The following is a 27,694-nucleotide window of genomic DNA, read 5'->3' on the forward strand; positions in this document are numbered from 1 at the left end:
CGATCGAAAACCCGTTATTAGCATCTGAATGAGGCAGGAGCAAAATCAGTTTGAATCCGGTTCAACGATGAATCTGGTAGACCCATCGATCACTAGCCATTTGACTGAAATAATTCGAATGCAAATGCATCGAACCGACGACGTCGCCGGAATCTTTACTGCTTTAGGTCTCGCGAACTAAACCAAAGATCCGACAAAGAAAATTAGCTAGGAAACGCGAAGCGATATCTCTAGGAAATCCTTAGCTATAAAAGATTTGATCGCTTCTGCTGAAACTTCTTGAGAAACGCTTTTCAAGAATGAGGTCACTCGGTTAGCATACCAATGCGACTGGACTTTATATATTTATGTAAAATATTATATATTTATATAAAATCTTACCTTTTGAATCCTAAACAATATTATTTATATAATCATGTGATAAAAATATAAATTTTTTTTTGGAAAATGCTTGTAAAATATATAAGCATCAAGAATAACATATTTTATACAAATTTTGATTTAAACAACTGATTTAAGTTTTACTTACATATTAAAACTGTAAAAAACTATAAAGTATCATTCATCAATATGCTTTAAATGAAGAACAATTAAATTTTTAAGATGGATATTTTAATGATATAAAAATTTTACAATAATTTAATCTAGATAATAAGCAGTAGTAAACATGTAAAAGTTTTTCTCTTCTACATAAATTATTAGGTTTCGTTATAATTTAATAAAGCGATTGCCATTTAAAATGATGCTGGTGCTCTATTTGTCAATTTAACAATTACCATTTATAGAAGTCTTAATACGTTATTTGTTCGTTAATGAAATACTAACTTCTTGCGCGTTAAAAGTTGATGTTTTCAAAGTTGAATAAAGAAAAGGCGACATAAATGTGTTAATGTAAGAAATTTAATTTTTATGAAATTGTTAGAATATCGCGATTCGTCGATAACAAAGTTACGTACTCAGTATTGCTTCATGATGAAAAACGTAATTGCCGTCATGTAAGTTAATAAACTATGATGAATTGTATAAAGTGCAAAGCTGACTGCGAGACAAGGCTATATGATTAATGGCGGGTATGATAATGCATTATTTCGCAAGGCGCATTCTTGGTGTAGCAGAATTACCTGACTTGCTAGAAAATGCCTTTTAATAAATTGCGATATAAGAGATAAAAGTACGAATAATTTATTTCATGACTTAAATGTTGCACAAGTAAAATTCCGTTATTTTAACCAAAAATAGATTAAAAATTTTTAGGAAGTTTAATTATAAATCTGTTAATAAAAGAAATTGGAAATAAATATAGCTCTTGGCTTTCATTTTGAGAAAACAATAGATGGAATAGGATAGATTGGGATCAGTTTGGCACATATGTTACATGTTACATTTAAATAAACGATCCTGTATTGTGACAAATTTGATTGGTATACAATGGTTTACAAGGGAGTCGGTCGTATCACGCCACGGGATGGCACGGGGGATAACGAAGTATTGAATCGAAGGTACAAGCGTAAGTGGAATGCAGCGATGAATGAAAGCGCAAACTGGAAGACGCTATTTTTCCCTCTTCTCTCCCTCCTTTAGCCGTTGAAATGCTTATTCTCTTGCGCGATCTCGTTCCGTCTACGTGTCAACGCTGCGCTTGTCGATGCAAGTTCAGAAACATGACTTTTTTATGTTTTTTCTTGTTACGTGAATATATCTACAGACATTCTGCTCGACATAGAGTTCAATTCTTGTCCCGAAGATATCATAAAGTCCTTGTAAATTGTATGACTTCGTCAGAAGTAACGACGAGTACGCTAAAGGCTCATCTGCAATGTGCTTTTTACGTCTTGCTTCTTGCTTTTTGCCTATTGCCTTTTTACCTCTCTGTGCCCTTTTATTTGTTTTTTGTCTTCTGAAGGTAAAAGTTGATGAACTCCGAAAGAGACGAGAAACATGTGACAAGAAACGATTTTCACACGATTGTCAGAGCGCAAAAAAACAAAAGGCAAGAAGCAAGAAACAGGAAGCAAAGAACACAAATGAATTGCTTTAATATGGCAAGTGCGTCGAGCAAAATGAAATGTTTATTCGGTTTCGTCGCGACGTATAAAACTGGCGATTAATCTGTTTATGATTGGCTATTGCGGAAAATCTCCGAATATTTCCTGCTCCCTAAAATCGGAGCAACACATAATCACACAATTATACATGTAAACATAATCAAGTAGTTATAACACACGAAAATGCAAAACTCTCTGTCTCTGCACGTCTCCTCTGGATGATAATTTGAGTAAACGAAGTGCTTCTACAACGATAATTGGCAAAAACCGATCGACATTTGCCTCGATCAGATTCACCACGAACCTAGATTCGAGTAAAATTTTAAGTAAAATTTAAAGTGCTCGAGAGCATTTGGAGTCATCCATCGAAGACGTGTATCCTCGAGTCTCTCCGGTGCAGGGACATAGGAAATCCGGTTGGGACACCCCGATTACGTTTGCATATTTTTTCGCGCGCTCATATTCCGTGGCTCATCCATGCAACTCCGCGTTGCCGGATTAATTGCGTTACTTCGCGATTTTTTTGTCGTGAATTCGGGGATAGAAAAAGGTGTCACGATGAACATTAACACGAGAAACGTTAACGGTAACGGACGATCGGGACACGTCGCGATTGCACGGCGCGCCGACGGTTTTTCGATTATCTTAAATCACTCGCACGTACACGTCCTCACGTGATTGTGCGATATACACCTGTTAGTTAATTACACTGGGCATTCGATATAATCTCGGGATGGTTTCTGCTTTCGCTCGACGCTCGATCCCTTCTGAATTTCCTCCTCGTAACGTCATCATTATCCTTGTTCTCTTTTTATTTTGAACGATTTAATATCCGATACGCATTATCTATCGCTTTATTAATCGGTGATAGATAACAATTATTCGTAATAAGAAAGTCTGACGATATGATAGATTGATCGATCTCGACGGCCACCACGAGTAAATCTCTTCTACGAAAGTGAATATCCTGTATAATTTACATTTCGCGTATAATTTGTATTTCGATCAGCACGATTTCATTAGCACAATCTCTTTTTTCAATTTCTGCGATTGTTTTTGCACTGGATTTGTAGATATTGCACGCAATATATTTAAGATATTTTGATATATAATAATTGATTTTGAATCATCAATGATAAGTGTACAAAATTATTGAAATATATCTTTCATCTTTTCTCTTTCAAGAAATAAATTCGAATTATTTCGTTGTAAAATCGTGTTTATCGAATACATCAAACAGAGTGATGCATATGACGCGTGTAAACTTTCCATGATTGCAAGACACAATGTGAAGAGATATCGCGATAAATTGGCTATCCGGTAATATTTGCGATATTTACCTGGGAATTGGAAAATGTGCGTCGAGCGTCCATGTTTGTATGGACGAGATGCACCTCGGAAAAACGAAAAATCAACTTTACACGTGGCGGCTCGTAATTTGGCTTCCGATTTCCCCCGCCGTCACGTCCGACACTGAAGCGTGAGCTAAATTGCGGTTATTTTTATATGCGAAATGCGTTCCCGAGCGCATTAAAATTCAGCATGATTCTAATTATCGATTAAGCTTGTATCGTAAAAATGACGTTTCTACAAAGCATTTTGCGACCGCTTCATTTACTTCGCCGTTAAAATTTATGCGTCGATTTATTTGTCGAATATTTCGTCGACAAATGTATTGTCGAACGTGTACAGGAATTAATCTGAAATACGATCAACGCGAGATTATTTGTGTTTGAATTTGATCCTCTTGTATCTTTCTAATATCGAATTATTCGTATACGCGTATTACGCCGTGGGAATAAACGATATCCCATGTATATGAAATATCGATTTTTCAAGTGTTAAACGATATTACTGTACATTCAACACTGGAAATTAAAAATTTTCAACGTCACGATATCTACAATAATTTTGATATTGCTAAGTGCTATTCAAAGACGTGAAAGTAAGTTGTACATGTCTCATAAACCTATATAACTGTTTGATTCGTCGATTAATATTTTCTTCTCATGTTCGTATCAGAGAGAAAGGAGTTGGAGCATTTTTTCTCGTATATTATACAAAATGGCACGTTATTGTTTGAAATAGTGAGTTGTGAGCATCGAACTCCGATCGATAAAGTGTTAAAGACGGTTTACGTAATCACAATCTTCTTAAGAATGTACATATTTGCAGTGTGCCTGTCGTAGATAATGTAGCGTCGAACTATATGGGCGGGAGATATCGTCTTTTGGCACGAAACCAACATGACCGTAAACGTCGTTTCGCGATTCAGATCGCGGCGATCCGTCGACGCACGGTAAGTCCCATTCTCCGTGAAGACGATAAGAAACGGGAAGCGGGATACCCGCATCCATCTATCGATTCAGACCGGCGCGATCTGACGCTGTTAGGTACTTATAACGCGTTTACACGATTAAATCCATACGCTCCACACACGCACTCCATTATCATAACTTACGCACATTCGTTTTCTCAATAAACGTCTATAAGTATATATATTTATATTTATATTTGCATTTATATTTATATATATATATATATTTATATATTTATATATTATATACTATATTTCGCTCGCAACACTCACACATCGGTGCGATTGTACACGCCCGCCTCGATTAAAAAACTCATGTGAGACTCCGCCATTTCCGGCGCCAGACTCCACTCTCGCGCATTGCACAAAATAGTTACCCCCTTATTACACAGTAATCGTAATTTATAATAATAATTATAATAACACTAGTAATAATAATAAGAATAATAGTTGCGTCGTCGTCACGATCGACAGTCTCTTTTGGCACGTGACGTTCTAATAATAAAATCGCGACGGCGAACTATCATCCACCGCGATCTTGTTATTTATTTTCCACCCGCAAGAACGCCGTTTTGTCTTTCTCGCTTGTTATGGCAGTAAGTGTGTAGTTTGAGTTGCTGGTTGCACATGCACCCATCCCAGGACCATCATACTATCGCAATATCGTGGCGACTTCATCGTCGCCGACGGTGAGAATCGGTTTTCATCATTTCTTTTTTTATTTTTATTTGATTCGCTCTCGTGGATATTTACAATATACAAAGGATTCGGTCGACAGGAATCTTCGTTTCCATTCGTGTCGCCGCTGCAGATCAGCTTTAATCGAAGCTTGGGAAATACTTTAGTTATATGTCCTCGAGCGACGACTTCGCCGATCTATAAGGATGTAGCTGCCCATTCTTCAAATCTGAAGAGCTCATGCTCCGATATATTTTCTATACTGATTCATTTGATTCTATTCTTTTTGGTAAATATTAAAAATCCCAAGATATTAGTTTGTAATAAAGTGTCATAATAATACTAATTTTTATCAAATGGTAAAATTTATTGTACAAAATTTGAATTTGGAATGTTGCAATTTGTAAAAAGTGGCATTTTCGCAATCACCCAACAATTGTTCTATTTTCTATGGATGAAATGATTCTTCGAATTAGATTATATTCTTCGAAGCGCGTGAAATAGACAATAGTCGCCGATAGTAATGTTTACAGGTTTCGATACGATGTGTTTGACATATTAATCTTGCTGTCATTCATCGAATAATCCGAAATCTCAAGTAACCCGATAGTTCTTCGCAATTCGAACGTGTCGAGAATCCAATTGTCATTTGCATAATTCTGTATGTTAAAATAATCGCATTCCAATTATTTATCAGAGGAACTAGTCTCTTCATTTTCCCCCAAGTCGTTACGTAAATACAACGCGTCATTCGTGGAAATGGCTATAAAACCATTTGATGTTGCGTCAAAATGTTACAAAGAGACAATTCTTTTCTTGATTTTCTAGAATCGTACAAAATCTTACAATTATTGCTCTATAAAAATATCAGTGTTCAGTCCACGTTCCAATTGCCTTTACTCGAGTTCAGGTCATTCGAAAATTTCTGGACGAAATTGCAAGAGCAAAGCTACCTCGTCGGCTCGAGTGCGTTCGAATATTTCGGCACAGCTATACTTTAACAGCTTAGATCATCGTGAAGACGTCGGGAAGACTCCGATCCCTGCCTTCGGTCGTTTCGGCATCTACGTGATGTACTCCGGTTTGTCGTTGAGGCCGGACCAGTGTCGCGGCGACGCCGGCGTCCATGGTACCGCTACATCGAGCGCCGCGATGCTGAGCTTTCGCTGAAAGATGTATTTCGGGCTCTTCCTTTTCGGGCTCTTCGGTGGCGAGTCCGCGAAGGTCACGCTCCTTCGTGGTCTCCTGGGCGGCGGGGGTGGCGGCGGGGGTGCCACCAGCGGTGGCGGCGGGGGTGTGGGCAGCGAATTAGCAGGCGATCCGTCGCTCGGGCTCTCCAGGTAACAATTTACACTTGGGTATGTGTATTGCTGTGTACCTGGTCGCCCTCGGTATTCCCAATCGCGTTTGCTGGAGCGTAGTACTGGAAATTTCAATGTCGATGATTAGGTAGTGTTAGGATCGTTTGAGCTAATACCTATCGCAGTTTCTCGATTATCAGAGACCGGTAGCATTTGGATCATATTTATGAATTAAGATAACAAAGTATAATTTTTTTCCTTTTAATATCTTTTCCTAAACATTGTCTGACTTTTTTAGTTTTATGTATTCGATTTATTGTATAGAAATTTTTTCCAGAAATGAAATTTGCACGCACTGATTACTTTTTCCCAACAATTAAGTTTATTACGATATATAACAATTAATAAACTAATATGTTGTTATAAATTAAGAAATTTAATTAGTGCAAATATTGATAGTTTTGATAACCGATCGTATTTGAATAATCTGGAAACTGAACTATATGCGATGGTATACTAGCTCAGATATACATATTGAAAAGGCGGACGAAGAATGTTACGTGATGAAATTTTCGATGATGATTTTCATGAATACAGAAATTACGTGAAAAACTGCAAGATTATATAAGTAATTTTTCTATCGTGAGTGAAACCTATTATTCCATATCTTTTCTTTCAATCCAGATTTTGCAACGTATGACTTAATATCACTAGCTATAATTTAATTATAAATAGCTATAATTTAATTTTCTCCAATTTAATAATACAGATGTATTTTATTATTGTTTGCGACAGCAGTTATGTAGCAGCTATTGATGCAAGCACTCGGGATTTATTCACACAATTTTTTATTTTAATTTCTCTGAAATAAATAGTAGATAAAGAAGCGTATGACAAGTTAAAATAACGAGAACATTATGAATGTCACAGTTTTTTCTACGACAGAAATATCTACAAAAGTGTCTAAATGAGTTTTTGTTTATCTTGTGGATGGACGATCGATCAAATACACGTGCACATAAGACATAAAGAGAACGAGTCAACAAAGCTACTCCGAATTCACGCTATTTGTAAATTTGTCGCTCATGTATAAGCTTTGCATCATGAATTATAAAATGTTACGTATCTTGTGGTTTGTTTGATATTCAAGAAATTTACTCATGTCATGTCATGTCAAATGAGCGCGAGTTATCCTAAGAGAGAAATCGGAACCTTGATAAAGGAAGTACGAAGCAAGTAAGTGTAGAGAAAAATGTGGGATAAAAAATGCGAAGTCGATAGTACGCGCAAGATAGTTGACTGACGTATAAATGGAGACTTTACAGTCATATCTAAAATATTGTAATACTACAGTATTATTTATACTGAGATGCTATTATTGAAATATTAAATTTTATATTCAACTTTATCAATCTTCCTCGAGACGACTGATTTTTAACGCGTTATCATAAATGGATGTATCAAAATTTGCAACATTCGGTGTAATAAATTTACTATTTATAAAGACATATATATATCTAATATTAAAGATTATATTTGCGGAAGATTGTTAAAATTGGAAAACACTTTAATATATTAAGCAGCTGCAAAGTGACGAGAAATTCGAGAGAGAAGCAGCTTTTTGCGTAGGTATATGTACATATTTAACTAGGTACTATCCAACTTTGAAAGAGGAGCGCAAAGGATACACCGTGCAGACAAATCCACACATTGACGTAGCAATGTAGGGAGGTAAAAAAAAATCTGAGATCTTCAAAAAATTTCCTGCGGAGCTCTTGATGCACCTGGTTCTCTTCAGTCATACCTTCGGCGCGAACGTAGTCAAAGTTGGTACCTCCGCAGCCAGTACTCGTTTCTTCCCGCGCTGTGAAAGGAATCAGTGTTACAAAAGATAGGAAATTCTGTGAAGATCTCAAGACTTTTTAAGTCCCTACTTATCTCTGTTTATTTTTTTTTTAAATATATATTTAAGCAAACTTGTATGAAAGCTAGCAGTATTAATAAGTTATTTTTATTGCATAAAATGTAAATTCAATATGTATCGATAAAATTATATATATTATCTTTCAAGACTAAGCTAATTTAAGATGATTTCCAAAGACAAATATGTGTATGTGTATAACATTGGCTTATCCCTCCACAAAGGACGGATAACGTCTCAGGATTTTTGTGATAGTATGATTTAAAGCCAAGCTGCGACTAAATCATGCAGAAGCTTCCGACGTAGAAAGCGAAAGAGAGAAAATGACGGAAACAATATGCAATCGAATCAGGAGAAAAAGCAAGAGTAAATACAAAAGGGGTTAAAATTAAGGGCGAGAGTACTCACATATGGTCCCGGGAAAGGCGCATGCATCCTCCGTCTAACTCTGCAGTCCGTACCACTAGAGAGACAAAAACCCAAAGTAGAACGAAACGCAAACGCAAACGAGCAAATTTTTACGCCCCCTCCTCCCTTACGTCCATCGAATAGGAGAAAGAAACAGAAAAGAGCGCAATACATCCAGCCAGCCGCACATCGCACGCACGTACGCATACATATGTAGATATATATTTTATATATATATATATATATATATATATATATATATATTGATCGGTCACTCAGTCCTCTGGTCGATCGGTCTCTTTGACACTGAGGCTGAAACTCTAGGACATTAAATGTAGCCAGCTTGAGTCCGGCGTAACTAAACGACAGTGTGTCAAACGTTTACGCTGCTAACTGCATGCCAAGCGTACTCTATGTCGTTCATCTATGTATAAATATAATGTATAGGTTTCATATGTATATATGCGTATGTATAATGTACGATGCTCTTGTTGCGAATGTATGTTTTATGATATACATCGATATCTTTGGTTCGAGACCGAAGTAATTGCGCGACTGGACGCACTGCCGATCGAGAAAGAGGGAGAGATCTATGCAGCTTATCACTTTTCCTCAGAATTAATGCGTAATTAAACGAAGGATTGAATAATTAATATGTATATATATTTGATGAAGAAGTATTCGTGTCTGTTATCGCAATAATAATATATTTATGTAGTTAATCGTGACGATAATTTGTTTCATGCTAATTATATCTTCGCATGATACATTGAATTGATTATACGTACAAGTTTATTATTATTAATCGCAGCAAACATATTTCTTGCTATATTTAATTTCCCGAGCAGTTTAATACGTCCATATAACATTGAGTAAACATTTAACGCAGCACGAAGCAAATATCGTTATAAATATTTTTCAATGCTATCTTTAACGTAACGTTATTTTATTTTCCTTGGATCGGCGGAACGTTTAGTCGAAGCGTCTCTTGCCAAACAATCTCTACTGATACCGTCTGCGAATATGCATATGCGAACATAATAAGAGATTTAATCGTTATCACTTACCCGTCCATTGTCGAAATCGCGACCACCACCGATGGTTAGTCGTGCTTTCGCCTTCATCGCGTCTGATAGTGGTATCTAAAAAGAAAATGGCATTTCATAAATGATCACAATCTTTCTCTTTATAAGAATTTTACGATTTCACAATTATTCAATGCGATTGACGATTATATCGATCATATATATTTTCTTGAAAAAAAATTCTTTCTCTCGTGTTACAGAAAAAAATATATATTTTTAATAATAATATATATTTTTTAAATAAATAACTTAAGTTTGAATTTATCTTGCTCATGATAAAGTATGCAAAATAGAAGTGTATAAAATTGTATCCTCTATCCGTTTCACGGCATTTCATTACCTTCGCTCTTGTCGCTTCTGTATGCGACTTGTAGCAGAATTCCAAGAGAGCTACGGCGAGCGCCAGAAGGAGACCACCGATGAGGATATAAAATATTCCTGCTACGTTGCTCAGTGATAATTCGTTTCTGGCTGTATCTGGTTTATCACTGTGCCTGCATTCCGTCCTTTCATACCACCATCGTTCGACCAGCTTTGCCAGTTCTCCATTTTCCTTCAGTGACAGCACCGCCAAGTTTATGGGATCCCTGTCACCGTCAAATTTATGGAATCATATCATCGTCACGTGAAAATGCCATCAAATGTTATACGAGTTGCGGAGAAAATATCGTAATCTATAAAAACGTGTTATTTTTACAACAATTTTCTAGCAGGTATCTTTGATGTTAATGATATATTAGAGTACGAGATGATCAAAATACGATCTAATTACAAATAATCGAAGAATATTGAAATATAATAGCAATGCGTCTAACAAGATTCGTTCGAAAAAGTTGGGGAAATCTTCAATTATTAGCTTTTCGAGGAATATCGAGGAATTCGAGGAATATCGATTCTATAAAGTTTCTGCTCCAATCTACAAGAAGAAGTAGAACAAGGATAGACTTGGGAAATAAAATTAAAATGAAGCCACAGTGCGTTATCTGTCGATGGGTGTATAGGCAGACATAATAAAGCTGCTGTTTGCATACTGCCTTCAATTACCTGTTCGCTGTTGCCTCGACGATCCGAAGACAGCGCGTGAGTCGCAAAGGCGAGATCGAAATGTTACATGAAACGTCAAGGGTCGTGCGGTTAAAAAATCAATAACATGCAAATTTGCGTATAACCGTTGTAGCGGCACGTTTATTCTAGTCGCATTATGAAAATTAACGCATAAAGTCATAGATACTTATTTATGTATTTTTCTAGATTAACTATGGAAGATAAATTATGAAAATATGATAAGTCGTCACAATGTGAACTTTAAGCTTGCATTTGTAAAAATCAACATACTAAATTCCATTGTGTGACTTTATATTTTTCCTTTCTTATTAAATTACAAAAAAAAAACAATTTTTATTAATATTAAAATTATAATATTTATTAAATTATGATATACTTCTAAATTACATTAATAAATAAATATATATTTATTCATTTATTTATTTATTTATTAACGTATCCAAAAAATAAAAAGTTAAAGGATTTTAAATTTTGAGATCATAGGCTCTCTTTTTCCCTTATTTAAGAAGTCGATAATTGTTAATTAATAAAACGTAAAATAAATTAAAATCGACACTATTGTTTCAGTAAAAAAATTAACTTAAATAATTATTACTAGTTTTGTTTAGGAAAATATAAAATCGGTAAATGTAAAATGAAAGAGCGAACGGATCTGGTTTGAAAGCAGGAAGGGTCGGGTTGTGCTAACATGCTGTCGAAACATGATACAAAATGGTGTTAGTCGATGGTAAACGCGTTCCCTAACGGTTAATGGCATGGAAAAGAGGGTGCGAGTTTTTCTATGCTAATTGCGCGTAATGATGTGCGATAACATTCCGAACACGGCGGAACGAGGAGTAAAAAGTTTTGGAAGAGACAAAGGCAAAGTGTTCGCATGAAAGAGTAAAAAAAAAGAGAGAGATAATGTACTAGAGGAGCTCTGTGTTTCACCATGATGACTACAAAACCACGTTAATTACCTACTCTTTCCTGTTTGTTTGACGAAAATATATCAAGTATCTTCCCTGACGAGATGTGACAAATAATTGTAATAAATGTAGATGTAAAATTATTTCGACAGATTTATTAAATTATTAATTCATGAAACGAGTTTATCGTGATAGAATATTTTTTTGATTATTTACAAAAAAAATTTAATAAACAGGAAGAAGAAGGTATTATATTTATAACAATCGCTCTATTGAATGAAACTCTGATTGATTAAAATTTTTTTATTTCTTTATCTTAATAAAATTCAAAAGAATAAAAAGAAGTTTTATCGCGTTTGTTGGTATTGTATGATGTTTCACTTATACGTGACCACCTTACCTGAGAGGGGATCCTAACGGTGTCGCGACACCGAATCCCTTGGCATCGAGATTTCTTCCGACTTTCATCGTGTCGCAGGGCTCTCTCTCGTTGGTGTAGTCATTCATCGGGCTCTCGATTAAAAATGCGTATTTGCCCTTACTCGTTCTCACTCTTCGTATTCCCTCCTCGTAGGATTTTACGAATACATGCTTCCGCGAGTTCATGAACTCCCACATCTTGCTATAGAGACTGATCTGAGATTTCTACAGATAAATGAAATAAATGTCAGTGCGATTGCTAAATATGCGTTAAAATTTAATAAACGCTCGTGATATTACAAGAATTACAAGAGAGATTAGGTGTTGCTCGTGAACACTCACTCGAAAAAAATCCATCGTAGCGCCATGAGCGAGAGTGCCATACTGGACATCTGTCTGCGCCGCTAAATCCTCGGGTGAGTTAATTGGCGTGACCATTCTCTCGATGGTTAAAAATGCAGCGAGATTTGCGGTATAGGAGCATATTAAAATCAGAGTGAAAAACCACCAGACGCTGCCAGCTATGCGGCCAGATATGGATCTGTTGATCAAAAAATTCGAAAGTTATTATTTTAAAACAACAACAAGTATAATAAATGTTATTATTTTAAAATAACAACAAGTATAATAAATGCACAGCACACACAGAATATAAAGACTTAAATATTTCGTAAAATCTCCGCAGAAAATCCCTTCTTTCATCGAATTTAAACACAACGCATGTATATCATAATGCTAATTTGAAATTACATAATTACATTTTGATCGTTGCAATCAGAGTCGTTGACAAGATAATCGTAGACAAAAAATTCGATGGAGATTCTTAATTATGCTTACTCATATCGATTTAAGTCGGATCTGCGAAAGATGAGCATCGAGAATCAGGCGAGAAGAGAACGAGAAACATGGAGAAGGAGGGCAGGGGGAGGACATGGTGGCCACTTGCGCGGGTTCCACGAAATTTACAATTCATATCGCCGCCATGCGAATATTTAAACCATTAATCAAGAGAACTAGTAGGATGGGGTGGTGCACTGGATACAGCCAAATGTAAATTAATTGAGACCCAGTTTCGAAGTGAGCACGCGGTCTGCTTCGCGTAAACGACAAAACGCGCGCGTTCACTTTTGTTGCAACTCCATAGGAATATATGCAGTTTTGGTGAGACAGTGTTTCCCAATTTGTGTGTGACTTCCGTATTATTTTGGATGTCGTAGCTCTAATATTATCAAGCTACAAAAATAATAATAAATAATATAAAAGAAAAAGAAATTGTTTATATAATAAATAAAATATTAATATAATAAATAAAATAAATAATAAAAAGGTAGAAATTAATATACTGTTATTTTATTTGCAAACAAATGATAATTTAATATTATTTGTTTTGCCTTTAAGTATGTCTGATAAAGTAATTGGCAAGTTATTATATTCTTGACATACTGCATAAACTATTTTAAAAATGTAAGAGTAGAAAGAAAAATAATGGAACGTTATTCAAAGAAAAATATTTAAATTTTAATGAAAATAGCAAAAATTTTCTATTCTCTCTTAAAACTAACAAATGTATTATGCATATCAATTGGGTGTATGTATTGGACGCTTGAAGAAACAAAATGTGATTTGAATTCTATCATGTATGCGCAACATGCTTTAAAGCACAATATAGCACTGTCACGTGAATGTTCTATTCATGCTGGACTTTCCTATCCAACTAGAATGTTTTGAATATGCGAGCAAATTATGCTTTGTTTGTAGATGTGGCACTTGTCCGTAGCCTGAAGTGCTTACTCGAAATCATTATCTAACCTGCGGCGTTATATATTCCAAGAAATATATGGTCGGGGACGTTTCGATGCGATGCTAACTATATATCTCTGGAAACAATAACTTTTGTGCATCGAGAATTATCGTAAGACTGAAATTCAAGAAGATCGTTATATCAACGGAACATATAAGTCTCAACAGACACTTTGAAGGACAGTTAATTTAAAAAATGTAAAATTTCTCAAGCTATAAAACAGCCGAAGGAAATCCTTCTCTTTGGTTCTTTAATATACCCAACTTCCACAAAGACCATTTCCATAATTTATAACTCTTTAATTAAAAGAGAGAAGAATTTCTTGCCTCATCTTACTATTTCTTACTTGATTTATTTATTGTCAACTCTTTAATATATTGTATTTTTATTTCTTTTAATTTATAAAAAGATGCTTTGTGAAAGTTTCTCAATTCATTCATTTGAATGATGATCGTATCGGTTTATCGATCTTACTAAACTGATTTTATGGCATCGATTAAATATGTCACTGAACACGTGTGTAGATCGGTATAACCATCAAATCAAATCAAATGCAACACATATGGAGAAAAATTATTGCATGAAAACATGTGAAATAAAACTGACAGAGCATTGAAAGATGTGCAAATAAATACGTGATCGATACACATGTCGCGTCTGGAATTTTTGCACGTGCGGTACGCTTTATTCAAATGAGTCTGGTCTCGCGCGGCCATAATCGTTCAGCTATTATGAAATCGGTCTCAATCACGTGTCACGATAAGGCAATTTTATTGCGAATGTTCTGATTTCTTTCCCGTAAATTGCACGCATACACAAATAAAAATCAGTTATTATAATTCAAATCATAATTATTGTGCAACGCTCCAATCTCTGATCAACCTAGGTTTGCCCGAATGCTTTCTATCATTAGCAGCGAGTATATTCGATTGTACTACATCGGCAAATATATAGTAATTCGTAGCTTAAGCACATTTATATAGCATGATTGAAGCGGTGCGCGAGATAAGAGCGATTGAAATGTTTGCTAATGAGAGTATAATGACGGTACTGATGATGATAACGCGTATTTATCGTGAGAATAATATAAAGGTATGCGAAAGCTGTTGCGAACACACAAGACCTCAAATCATATATGATTTATATATTTGTAATAATCGCATGTGCCCCTTTACAGAGGAACAAGTGTATAATAAGTCAACAACAGTGAACGATTTTTAACTTAAGATACGTACACACATGCAGGGAATGTCCTAGAAAAGTCTTCATTTGATAAATACTTTGACAAATGTACGCGATCGACTTCTTTTTCATATTTGCATGTAACGCACGAGGTGACATAATCGATCTGCGAAACATAGATAATCTAAGATCGTTAATTTGGCTGTATTTAACGTGAAACGCTGTAAAAGCCTGTTTAAGTCAAATGTCCACCCACGTTGAGAGGCGCTTTAACAATTTACACGAGAGATTTTAAACGTCAACCAGAGAGCTCTTATAGAATCTTGCCCGATTCATCCTATTACCGGGCTGTACGCTCGACCTATCCCGGGTAAAGGGAGCTATTCTCCCTGTGCCTTTATGTACTTACCTGCGCTTATACTGCGGAAACGGAAACGGAGGGAGGCAAGAGTGGGTGGTTATAATTAGCCGAGAAGGACGTGGGAGTCACTTGCGCGCGCCGGTCACTTTCTCCCTCTCTCTCCTTCTCTCTTTCTCTCTCTTTTTCTTTTTCTTTTTCTTCTTTTTTTCCTTTATTTTTTCACAAGTTCACTTATCCACTCTCCAGATAAATATCTAAACCGAATCTCCCGGCTAATTGCGAAATTGCACAGTTGCACATGCTCTGTTTACACGAATACTCGCACGCTAAATGCATTTTTTAAATGTTGAGCTCTGACGATTGTGAAATTTTTTCGCAAATATGAGGCTGCTTGTATTTGTTTCCGTTTCCAATATTCCGATAATTGAACTTTAAATTAAATTTCTGTTAAAGTTGATGAAAGGGACAGAAAACAAGTTCTGTGGAATTAATATTAGATGAAAGAGAGACCAAATTTTGACGTTATTTAAAAAACATTGGTAATTGTGGTATCGAGAGCAATCGAACAAGTAAAATGTCGAAAGGCATGTATTTATGTGTATGAATTTTAACGAAATTTGATTTGCTTCCGGGATACGCAATATATAGCAATTATCATCGTAATTTATATGCAGCTAGCAATCAGATGAGAAGACAAAAGACTCTTTAATATGCGGTCGTTATTCATTAAAATTCGAAGTCCATACAAAACATGAACTGACATTAAATCCGGCGATTAGAAAAAATTAAACATTGTGCTCGCAACAGGAGTGCCTTTTCGTCCACGACCAAACGTTAATTACTGTCGGAAATTAATAACGCAAAGCATGTTTACCTGGGCGAGATATCGCAGCCCTGTTGCATAAACGCCGCCAGAGCAAACCAGAGGCTATTTACGATACTAAAGTCGTTGGCCATGCTGGAAGTTGGCATGTGGGGTGAACCTTGCGGTGTATGCGGATGCTGCAAACTGGGATCGTTTCGTCCGCTAATAGCTGAATCCGTGCTACCGCTGATGGTGAGGACTCTCCACTCGTATGGCGAAAACCTATATTGTTAAAAACAGAGAAAGAAAATAGAAAAAAATATTTGATTAATGTTAAAGATGTTTGAAATCTCTTAGACATTTTTATAATTACATATTTTAGATACATAAGTCGATTATATTTTATGTATAATACATATCTATATCCCCTTTAAGAATGACTGAAAAATGATTATCGACATTAAATGAAATATAATGTTGATTCTATATAAACTTGATAATAACTGCGTTCTAATTGGTCACATAAAAAAAACTAAATTGTTTTACAATAATATGAAATAGACTGTCATAAGAGTCTTCAATAATTATGACGATAATAAATATGTTTCGAAATTAATTCGTTATCTAAAAGTCTAAATAATAATTTTAAATGTGTTTTAAAAGTGAGAGTCTATTTTAATTCTAATTCCGACGATCTCATATTTTTTTTCAGTAATATCACGCGCATATCGTACGCATCAGCCAATTAAACTAAGTCTTAAGCATTGGCGTTCAAAGAGTCTCATTAATTAAGACGCTACCTAAAAACTTTCTCGATTTGCTCATTATGCCTTCGTTAAAGCAACCGAGAGTTCTTGCAAATGTTCCGTTCGAGGATTCCTCTATATCAGTATGAAAATAACGAGCAACTTAAATAATTATTTTTTTTTCTTTTTTACCTTTATGCATTAATATTTAATAGCGTCTTTTCGTCGAAACGTTTCAATCGCGATACAAGAGACATAAATACATAGTATAGGATAACGTAGAATAAAAGAGCGCAACAAGAATATATTGCGGCGTGTCAACATATTTTGCTGACCACATCGCGATAAATACACTTGTAATTGCCGCACCTTGACACGTAACTGTGACAGTAGACACAAGGTCTGTACTAGATAGGATGAAAGTTAATAGACGATTTGTGACTGTAATTAATGTTAATTATTATTAACAATAATTGAACGCAGTCATTTTTTCAAAATTAGTTTAACTGTAATTATTGAGTTAAAATGATCTAATAAAATATGTAAGAGATACAATAAAGTATGTTTCGACGATCATCAGCAAAAGTAAAAAAAAAGATAAGCTAATACATGCCAATCTGTTGATTCGTGCATTATTATATTTAATTTAAGAATGCAATTTTCTGTATTGCCTATAAGAAAATAACAAGTCTCTCGATAAAAAGTTTCTTACCTCGACACAATAAATAGGACGATAGAAACTGCGATGTAGGAAAAAATGACGCACACCCAGATTTCCTTGCTCAGCGGATTCAGAAAACTGAAGACTCCGGATTTTTGTTTGATGGGTTTTTTTATCATAATGCTGATGCCGAGAGACATAAACGGTTTACTAAAATCGATCACGCGTTCCCGGTCGGAGGTGATAGTTATGGGAGCAATCGCTATGTCGGCTTCCTGCAAATCAAATTGAATAACTGATATAAATCTCAACGTGCAAAGATAATAAAAGACCATTTCTTGAATAATTTAATTTAAAAATAGGTTGTAATAAATATCGATTTAAAACTAAATTTTAAGTAGATTTGGAAATTTTTTGAAAAAGCTAAGCATTTTATATGTAAATAATTAATTAATATGTATATTTCTGCAGCAATTTATTATGATAATTGTAATAATGATTAATAGATATCTTAGTTCCATAATATTTCTATTCTTCAATTATTATTATATTCATGATTGTGTAGTTATTTAAACAATATAATTAAGAAAAAAAACACAATTATTACATAATTTAAAAATCTTATGCCTTGTGATATATTTCTCTGTTATTTTTCCTATTCATTTCCTATTTGAAATATCTTCAAAATGGCAGAAGCTCGCATATCTACATGAGATGCAACTAAAAGCTCGGTTGCTTTGGGTTTATTCTAAATTCTCGCGAGATGGAGCTTAAAATCGGTTAACGATTGACGAGCTTGCAAGCTCAGGGCATCTAGTGGAATAGGTTCAAACTCGCTATCGAGAGATAAAACAGCTTCTTGGTAGACCATCTTCTATCGCAACCGCGCGACGATCAATATTCTCTTCTTTCGAGAAGCTGGATTCAATCACTTGAGGCGTCTTTCCGCGTAAACTTCCGGGGGGAACCGGTTTCGGGAGAGGAAAAAGCGCTGAGGATGTAGCAGATACAACGAAATTACCGGAACTTACCTTTCTGATAAGCTCCCCGACCATGCCGTCCCAGCCACCCGGGACGTCCTGGTTTTCCTCGCCGTATTTTCCGTCCTTCACGATCCGCAGCTCGTCTGAAAATTCGTAAGAAAGTACTTTACGAGGCGCGCGAAACACCATTTCTTTCGCGGAACTTTTTCCATTATCGATTCCGCGCGCGGAAGAGGCTTCGTTACGTCCCTTAGATACTTGTCAAGGTGGGGTTGACTTCGGCAAATTTTGCCCATAATAAAAGTAATTTTCTTGCTTGAGTTGTGAATTTTCATACGAATTAGATGAGAATCGTTAGCGTTAATAATTAAAAATTATTTGAAAATAGGCACAAACAGTAAAAAATAAATAATACTTCAGTTTCTTTTTTTTATCATTATTTTATTACCATGTTAAATCCAATAAATGAATTTTAAAAGTAAATGAATTTTAAAAAGATAAGCTATATTTTTCATTAACTGGTTATTTAATGTTTTGACACTAATAATTAAATGATCTACTTTGATGTTAAATATTGTGTAAATAATGCATGTATTAAATTTATATAGTTATAAACTTACATAATAAATATACATAATACACGTATATTTATATATATACATAAATTTATCAAGTATTTTTATATTTTTATATTAGAAATTTAAATTTAATAATTTTTAATCACCATTAAATATTTAATCATCATTAATTATTCTTATATGTTAATGTAATTTTTAAAAGCAACTTTTGCTGTTACTTACATGATATGCCTAATCTTTTGGCGATGAGATCAGCCAAGTCTTTACAATATCCTTCATAACTATCATTTCCAACTAATACTTCACCAGTGTCCGATATTTTCCTCATTATATAAGGATCGTCCTATACAATTAAAGTTATAATATTAATATTAAACAGTTCATGTTAATCTCTTATACAAATTAATTAAAAACATATCAGTTATAGAGACTTACCATTATTGTAGTAACGATGTAAGTTTTATTCTTCTCAACTTCATGAGGACGAAGTCGCACATATTTTGCGGCTATGGCTTGAAAACCAGTTTCATCGGTCCACTCGGCGACCTACAACGATAAATCATACGATATAGTTCTCTTAATGTAAATCTGTTGGAATAGATATTGCGAGTTTGCATAAGAAGAGAATACATTCAGAGATAACAAAAAAGTATAAGATAGTAACTATATTACACGGACATTTATTTGGAAAACAATAATTTAATTGAAAGAAAAGTTATTTAAAAAATGTCAAATTAGGAATTATATAAATACATATTATTTTGTAAAAATATATATGTATGTATAACGTCAAATAATCGTTTATGTATTTTTTTATGAAACAGTAGTAAAGACTCACTTTCACCATAGCACTATTGACAGTCATTTCGACGACATGAAGCGTATAATTTTGTCGTCGACCATCGTCATTGAATCGTATCTCTCCCGTTAGTCCTTCGATCTCAACCTGCAAATGAATAAACTTGAATCATGTATTTCATTTATATATACAGCTGTAGAAACAGATATGATATCTGTTTACTTGTTATCATATATTTTTATGAAAGAATAAAAGAAAAACTGTAACATATTATAAATGAAAAATAATATAAATCTCTCATATGCTTTTAATGACAACAATTGTAATAAAATATATTGTAAAAATATATTTGGAGAAAATTAATAAATATAATAAATATAAATAAAATGAAAATAAATAAACTTTTCTGTATTATTGTTAATAATTAATTTACGATAGTAACAAGTGAAATATAATTCAATGTATGTTATCATTTAGTAGAAAAATTTTATTTTTGAATGAAAACTAAACGATATTACGTCTATTAGAATTTATTGGAAAATATTGTGTTGACCGTAATTTTTTACAATATTTTTTGTTGTCATCGAATTTAATATTGACATGATAAATCGTCAAACGGCAGCGGATTAAAAAGCAAAAAAGAGTACAAAAATAACGACATGTGTACGTAAGGGCAGAATGACGGAGGACTATTTGACGCGAACGCAGGAATTCCGTTAGAGTCGGAATAACCGCCAATTACTGTCAAGAGCAGAGATACGTAGAGGAGGGTCCCTAGCAATTTCGGTCGCCACGGTATTTCGCAACACATTGAGTACCCCTGTCCTTTGAATTGCGCTTTGGGAATTTGAAAACAAATTATGTAATAGGCAAATAGACGTATAATCGTGTACATATTTGCCTATTATTATTAAAATATAAATTCTGTCAATACAACAGTGTGTTATATAATAATGCGCAACTATATTAAATTAAAATCGAAGTAGTAGAAATCTTCAAAATTTTACATGCAAAAATTAATGCTAATTCGCGCATTATATTTATTTATTTAATTATTCGCGTATTATATTTATTTAATTTAATAGATTATAATGGATAGTTTTTGTTGAATTAGAAGTAATATTATAAGAAAAATTAGATTATACATTTTAATAATTATAATTATTATATATTTATTTATACATATATTTTTAAATTTAATTTACAATAATCATGAAAAAGTTTTGTGTTCTTATTAATAAGATTGAGTTACCTTTCTTAAAAATTTCGAGATTTTGTCGCCATGTTCCCACGGAGTGACCCAGCCACGATTGTTGTAGCAATCTAAAGTTTTTGTTCCGTTTATGGGCTGATTACTGCTTGGAGTTCCTATACGTCGTGTATTATTTTTATCAGTTCTTTTTCTCAAAAACTTGTTGAAAGCTTCAACCAAGACGAACACGGCGTCATACATCAGAGCGGCTTGTGCCTAATTTTGACACATGTAAAATAAATTATTTTAAATGGAATTTACGTACAAGTATATTAATTTTCACAAAATTGGAGAGAAAAAGGAAAAAAATGGACTTTCTCTTCAAACTTTCTTTCTCTCTCTCTCTCTTCTTTTTTTTGCTGTTTATCGCAATGTATTGATTTTCAAAAACAAAAAATGAGAATTCGAAAAAAAAGTGTTTTAAATTTTTCCTCTCGTGCACAAAATCCCGATGAGATCAAGAATTTGGCGAGATCGAGAAGGGGATTTATCGTCATGTGAGATGTACGTAAATTCGCAGAGACTAGAGTACCTCGGGCACTTCGCCAGTGTTGGAAAACCGCGCTCGGTGCTCGCTGAATATAACGATTGAGCACGATAATCGTTGCATTAGATTGCATGCAGCCTGTCTCCGAGAGAGCTTTTAGATCCATAGATACTGCGTTACCCAACCTTATCCAGGAAACCCGTTAGCAGAGTGTATCCATTTTAAGGATTATAGACGCCCCTTTTTGTGGTACAGCAAAAATCATGCAAAACAATCGAATATATTTCTCAGTATTTGCAAGACTAGACATGGAAGTAAAAATGACAAATAAACGTACAATAATTATAATTGGTAATTCATATTCATATCATATATATTTCGATAATTAATAAAATGTAGCAAATAAATAAGATCTCCCTTCTTGAAAAAAATTAAATCAAGACATTTTTGCTTCAGCAATAACACATTACATCTCGAGTAATTGCGACAAAATTTTTTAATGATGACATATAAGTACATTGCAGTTTTATATTTTTTATTTCAATTAATTTGGTCGACCTAATGATTATCGTGAGACGAAAAAGTGTTTCGTGCAACATCATATGTACTAGAGAGTTGTGTCGCCGCGCATCGTTAAACACTGGTTAGTTTTTGCTGGATCTGTACAAGAACCTGGGAAAAAAATGTTAACGCGCGGACGGAAGAAGAGTCATTAAGAGAAACGTGAAACACGGTTCGTGCGGTACGGTCGAGCGAGCGGCACTTTATAAACGGGCTGAAAAGTCCAAGTTTCTACATGCGGGTGCAGTTTAACAAGTTTGGTCTCAAGCCACTGTACACATAGACAGAGAAAGAGAGAGAGAGAGAGGGGGGGGGAGGAAGAAAGAACGCGCACGCGAACGGACCGACACCAGCAATGATTCTTGTTTGATTCTAGTTCCTCGTATGAGGAACTTTCGTCGTCGTCGACTGACGACGACGAAGAAACCTGAGAAAGTATTCGGACCCACTGAGGGAAAATCGCTGCGCTCGAGAAGCGAGGATTTCGCAGTTTTTTCCCCGGACGCAAACTGTGGAAGTGGCGAGAAGCCCTCCGACGTCGGCGGAGGACAGACGTCGGGTGAGGAAAAAAGGACGATGAAGTCTCGTAGGAGAGATGCTGGATATATACGTAGATATATATATACGTACGGAAATGGATTCACGACCGGCTTGAGATATGGCGGGATCCTGGCGATGCCAGCCGGCCAGGAAGTCCTTGACGTGAGGTCGAGTGACATCCACGATGCGAAAGCCCGTGATGTTGATGGCGCCAAACTCGATCACCTCGCTCTCCCATCGGTCGTCCATTATCTGATTACAGCGAAACACACGGGATATTGATATATGAAGGAAATGCGTCGAGTGGAGTCTGTGAGATGCGCAGGGCTATATTCTTGCTCGCTTGTGTGATAAAAGGTTGTTATCTTACTCCTTTCCTTCGATGCTGCAAGGAGACGGTATATAGCCTCGCGAAGGCATCCGCCCAACAACGAGGTCCTTGATCTTTCGTCTTGTCGTGTCTTCAAAGTCAACTCGAGGATAGGCACTCGAGTCACTGTTATATTATTACGGCGCGTTATTACCGCGTTTCCTTTGTTCCTTATGAAAAACGTAATGGGACTGAGACTCGATTCCAATTCGGACCTGCCGTCCTATTTAATTACTCGAGCTCGAATGCAGCTCCGCTTTAGTTTTACGCTGATATTGCCGCTGTTACTGCGCATTATGCGCGACGCGCGAAACCTCGAAATAGTGAAAAGCTCGTTCCTGTTAACGTGCGCTAGTTTTTTCGAACGAAATGGGAAAACAAGGAGAGGGAAAATCGATACGTCTGCGTTTCGCTATCGCAAACGCGCATTATGCTTGCAAAACAATAATAAGTCCAATTAAAATCGAGATTACTTATTTTCGCGATCGTTAAACTAACGAGCAAACTATGGAGAATAAATTTCGTTTGAGGGTTTCCAGAAATGACACTAGTATGATACTGAAAACAAAACTTTAGAAAATACGCATAACAAACAATAATATCGTTCATAAAATTAAGCCAATAATGTCCGAATTATTAGATTCGTTATTATTGAAATTTTTCGCAGCTACGGCTGATCCATTCGCTACTTTACTACTGCGCGGTTAGCTACCATCATCCATCAAGCGACTAGAGATAATGCATGGCCGTTGTATTAATGTTGTATGCGTGTTTAACTTCGTCGCGAATGAGTTCGGCGTGTTACCAGTTTAATTTGTCGGTCTGATATCACCGCGTCCGCCGCGTTGACTTTTGAACTTTTGCATCCGCGGTTAGGGAGCGGATAAAGTTTTGTAATATCCAGCTTCACTAGTTGTTGAACAACTATTAGTCTTAAAAATCCGAGCTTAAAATGTTGAAAAAATAAATACGGAGATGAATAAACGCGAAATAATATAACTTTAACAAGTAGAAGATTTATTAATAAATTCTCCATTTTATAAACACGAGGAATGTAATAATTAAATTTAAATGATGCGATAAGCTCCAAGAATAAATCAAGGGAATTTAAAAAATATTTATTTTCCAACTGTTTATAAATTGTAATCAATAAAATGTAAAAAACTGAAGAATTTTCGCTTATTTTTGGCTAACAGCTTTAGCTTTTTCCGTTTTATTTAAGCAAGAGACTAGAATTTTGTGGATTTATAAATGTGTCAATAGGGATTTACATGTGAAAAGCGATATTATCCAAAGAGCTAGTTAAGTCGTCGTCAGCAATCGTCTTCTGGTCGTTGAATCGTCAAGTCCGATGGACGTGAAAGAGAGAAGGAAGTAAAAGCAAAGGATGAGAATTCCGGAAAGCAGGAAAATGTGCGAATCGACACGTCTACGCCTTGCTGGCGCTAAGCAACCGTTTCGAGAACGACGCGATAAATGACAATGGCGGTGCCTCGTAGAAACGGAACACTAGAGATGTACATGCAGGTATGTACAACTATCTTCGCCGTCGTCGGAGTGTAATGCCGCCTGTTCTTCTGCAGCAACTCGCTGGAAGCCGCTAAACACAAGCAAACTGTCCTCTAAATTCTAAAGTACGGAGGAGACATCACCGACGAAGATCTTGCCCTCCCACGACGGAACGTTTCGTGTCAGTTTGAGCGACGGGTTCTCGGTTGTTTCGAAAATTTCGGCATGCTGCGAATTAATCTCGTACACCAGACGGTATACAAGTGAGAGCACTTTCGCGTAGTAAAGCGAAAGTCACTATTTTGCATACGGCATATTCTCTGAGCTCGAGAAATTTACGAAAATTATGAAATTATCAATTTCTAAATAAATAATATTGTGTATTTATACTGCATATATGACGTGTAAGAACAGTAGTTTTTTTATTTATTTTAAGATAAGAGATTTTAAACTTCAATTTTATTTTTCTATGAAATATTTAAATCTTTTCCTTTTTTTTTTATAATTGTGTGATACGTAAAATATAAAAAAAAAACTTTTTATTTGATATATAAAATCTCCGTGAATAATATTGTTTTTATATATTCGAAACGTTAATGTGTATATAGGATTAAAGAAACTATCCTATGCAAGCGATCATTCTTGATGCGACAAATTTTATTCGGATAATGGGACTTGGAAAAATTAACTACAAAAAAATTTTATTTCGCAACTTACCAAGCCACTCAGCAGATAATGATACGTCCTCTTTCCCAAAGCTATATCCCTCACGTGGCTCACAACAATATCCTTCGCCATATCCGTCGGACAGTCGAGCACGACGTATTTATTGCTCCATCTAAAAAAATTTAACGTGCTTAAAATGAATTGTTCGGAAAGAGGAGAAAAAAACGTTCGCATACGCGCGACATTGCATTTTCCATCGGAAAAGCGACATAAGTCACGCGCGCTAGTTCGCCGCAATTCACGTGTCACGTTAACGTGCGGCTTTGTCGCATTTGATCGATGCACCGCGAAGTTTCCATGCTCATTTCGTTTGTAATAATTGGATATTGTATGGCAATTTGTAATAATGCCATTGTTTTCGGTTACTATTACTATGTTTGGTCAATTCAAACTACCGTCATGACAATTACTCGCTGTTGTTGATTACTTGCATCGTACAAATGTTGTAGCCGCTAGTGAATTGTAATGCCAAGCACGTAGCAACTCGTGCTATGATCAGCCTTATCCGTCACATTGTCGTTATTTGCAAAATAACAATTGTGTGAAAACATTAGTATAGAGATAAGATTAGTATTACAATCGCATTCTCTTTTATCCTTTCTAAAAGAAGACATGAGAAAACTTGAAATTTCTTCTGCGATTTCTTCAAAAATAAATGTATTGTAATCAAGTATTTTGCAAAAAAAATTCTTAATTATAATATTATAATTATTATACTATTATTCCACATTTTTGTGCAATGTAATTTTAAAATATAAAACAAATTTTTGTAAGATAATAATTCAAAATATCACATATGACATTATTTAATTTTATTGAGGAAATTTTCATTTATCTTTATGATATCCGATAAAAGACTATATCAAAGTGTATATTTGTAGTTATGCTGCGTATAAAAGAAATGAAAAGATTTATTGTAAGATTTATAACTAGGTATATCAAGTACTAATTCCCGAATATTCTTAGCAAGAGGCTTCGTATTCCTTTTATGTGTTTCAGCGAGAAAATAATTACCGGTTAAGTTCTTCAAGACTCCGTAGAAAATCAATCGCCTCCGACATATTCTGTATTCTCTTGACGGTTTCGACTTGAAAGGACTCGTTGCCTGGTTTCAAGCCCTGATAAATCTGCTGCAGCCTGAGCAGTCCTGAAACCCACGAGCGTTTAATTAAATTATAGGAAACGCTTATATGCGCGTCCCACGCTACATGGGTTCGACATAGGCTCGGTTACCACTCGCCGATGTATGCGTCTTCCGAAAATTACATACGCACGATTGCGCGTTACATAGACCGTGTCGTAATTCATTGGCAGCCTCTGTTCAGTCTGCGGTTTCTCGCGCGGTGTGAAATATTGCCTGTCTACGGTTTGCGCCTCTAAGTTATAGAGAGTGCCGTAGATTGTTCGATTTGACCCGCCTCGTATTTTTGGCAATGACAACATTTAATCGCGTGGTAATGCGGCTCCCTAGTATGTGACTCGTCGTTAAAATATCAAAATGTGATGCATTCTCGGAATATAACCTATAGAGAAATCTGGTTTTATATTTCTATGGATAATGGGGGGATGTTCGGTATAAGTACATACTTCTATGTAGCATTATATGTTTCGTTTTAAATTATAAAAAAATTGTAATAATGCAACACGAGAGTGTATATGCACACAGAGAGAAATAAAAGAGTCACAATATTCATATCTTATAAAAGTAATAGACTGTTATTCTTTTTCAACAATGTTTAAGAAATTGGTTTTTAAATAACTATGGTAATTGTGCGTGTTTTTCTCTCTCATTTCCCGCTTCTCCGGTTAACTCGGCGAACTTAAAAAATACATCGCACAGAAAATTGAAACATAATAATCGCTCGAAGTACATATTCGTATATCCTTTTATAAGTACAATAGATGTGAGAACTAGAGAATATTTCTCCATAAATCCGTAGAAATTGCTAAATTCGTAGAAAGAGATTCACCGATCTTTACAAATATATACGTATACATATTCACAGACCCATAAGCACATATAAATACACGCGTAGTGCGCTCGCTGTTTCTGGCAAATATACAGAACTGTTCGAATTATATGCAGTACGTTATCGTGAGATACGATCAAATATCAGTAGATGCTCACGCGCATGCTGCGAGGTACAACGGGAACGAGCAGAGTTCAGAGGCTAGATTCTGATCG

The 27,694-nt window shown here is 35.2% G+C and overlaps 1 protein-coding gene across 5 annotated transcripts in view; it reads right to left on the minus strand.

Moving 5' to 3' along the window:
* Positions 1–6,227: 6,227 nt before the first annotated feature.
* LOC105248906 (glutamate receptor 1) overlaps positions 6,228–27,694 on the minus strand; it is a 225,382-nt gene continuing 203,915 nt past the window's right edge. Inside the window, exons 5-21 of one of the 5 annotated variants that reach the window (XR_889016.3) lie at positions 26,524–26,656; positions 25,501–25,621; positions 22,995–23,156; positions 21,317–21,532; positions 20,104–20,211; positions 19,701–19,811; positions 19,488–19,608; positions 18,736–18,830; positions 17,756–17,979; positions 16,367–16,579; positions 12,491–12,689; positions 12,129–12,373; positions 10,096–10,342; positions 9,738–9,812; positions 8,671–8,725; positions 8,146–8,205; positions 6,369–6,463 (exon numbers count right to left, since the gene is read on the minus strand). Coding sequence is in view for 4 of the 5 variants with exons in the window: in XM_020026782.2 (XP_019882341.1) it covers positions 6,389–6,463; positions 8,146–8,205; positions 9,738–9,812; positions 10,096–10,342; positions 12,129–12,373; positions 12,491–12,689; positions 16,367–16,579; positions 17,756–17,979; positions 18,736–18,830; positions 19,488–19,608; positions 19,701–19,811; positions 20,104–20,211; positions 21,317–21,532; positions 22,995–23,156; positions 25,501–25,621; positions 26,524–26,656 (2,405 nt within the window). In the remaining variant the exon portion in view is untranslated. Of the gene's footprint in view, positions 6,464–8,116; positions 8,206–8,670; positions 8,726–9,737; positions 9,813–10,095; positions 10,343–12,128; positions 12,374–12,490; positions 12,690–16,366; positions 16,580–17,755; positions 17,980–18,735; positions 18,831–19,487; positions 19,609–19,700; positions 19,812–20,103; positions 20,212–21,316; positions 21,533–22,994; positions 23,157–25,500; positions 25,622–26,523; positions 26,657–27,694 lie in introns of those variants that run through there. The other 4 variants (XM_020026782.2, XM_011253976.3, XM_011253975.3 and 1 more) reach the window with 4 other exon arrangements.

This window comes from Camponotus floridanus, unplaced genomic scaffold (assembly GCF_003227725.1).
Source record: "Camponotus floridanus strain SB8 unplaced genomic scaffold, Cflo_v7.5 scaffold60, whole genome shotgun sequence".
In the NCBI taxonomy this organism is placed as follows: domain Eukaryota; kingdom Metazoa; phylum Arthropoda; class Insecta; order Hymenoptera; family Formicidae; genus Camponotus; species Camponotus floridanus.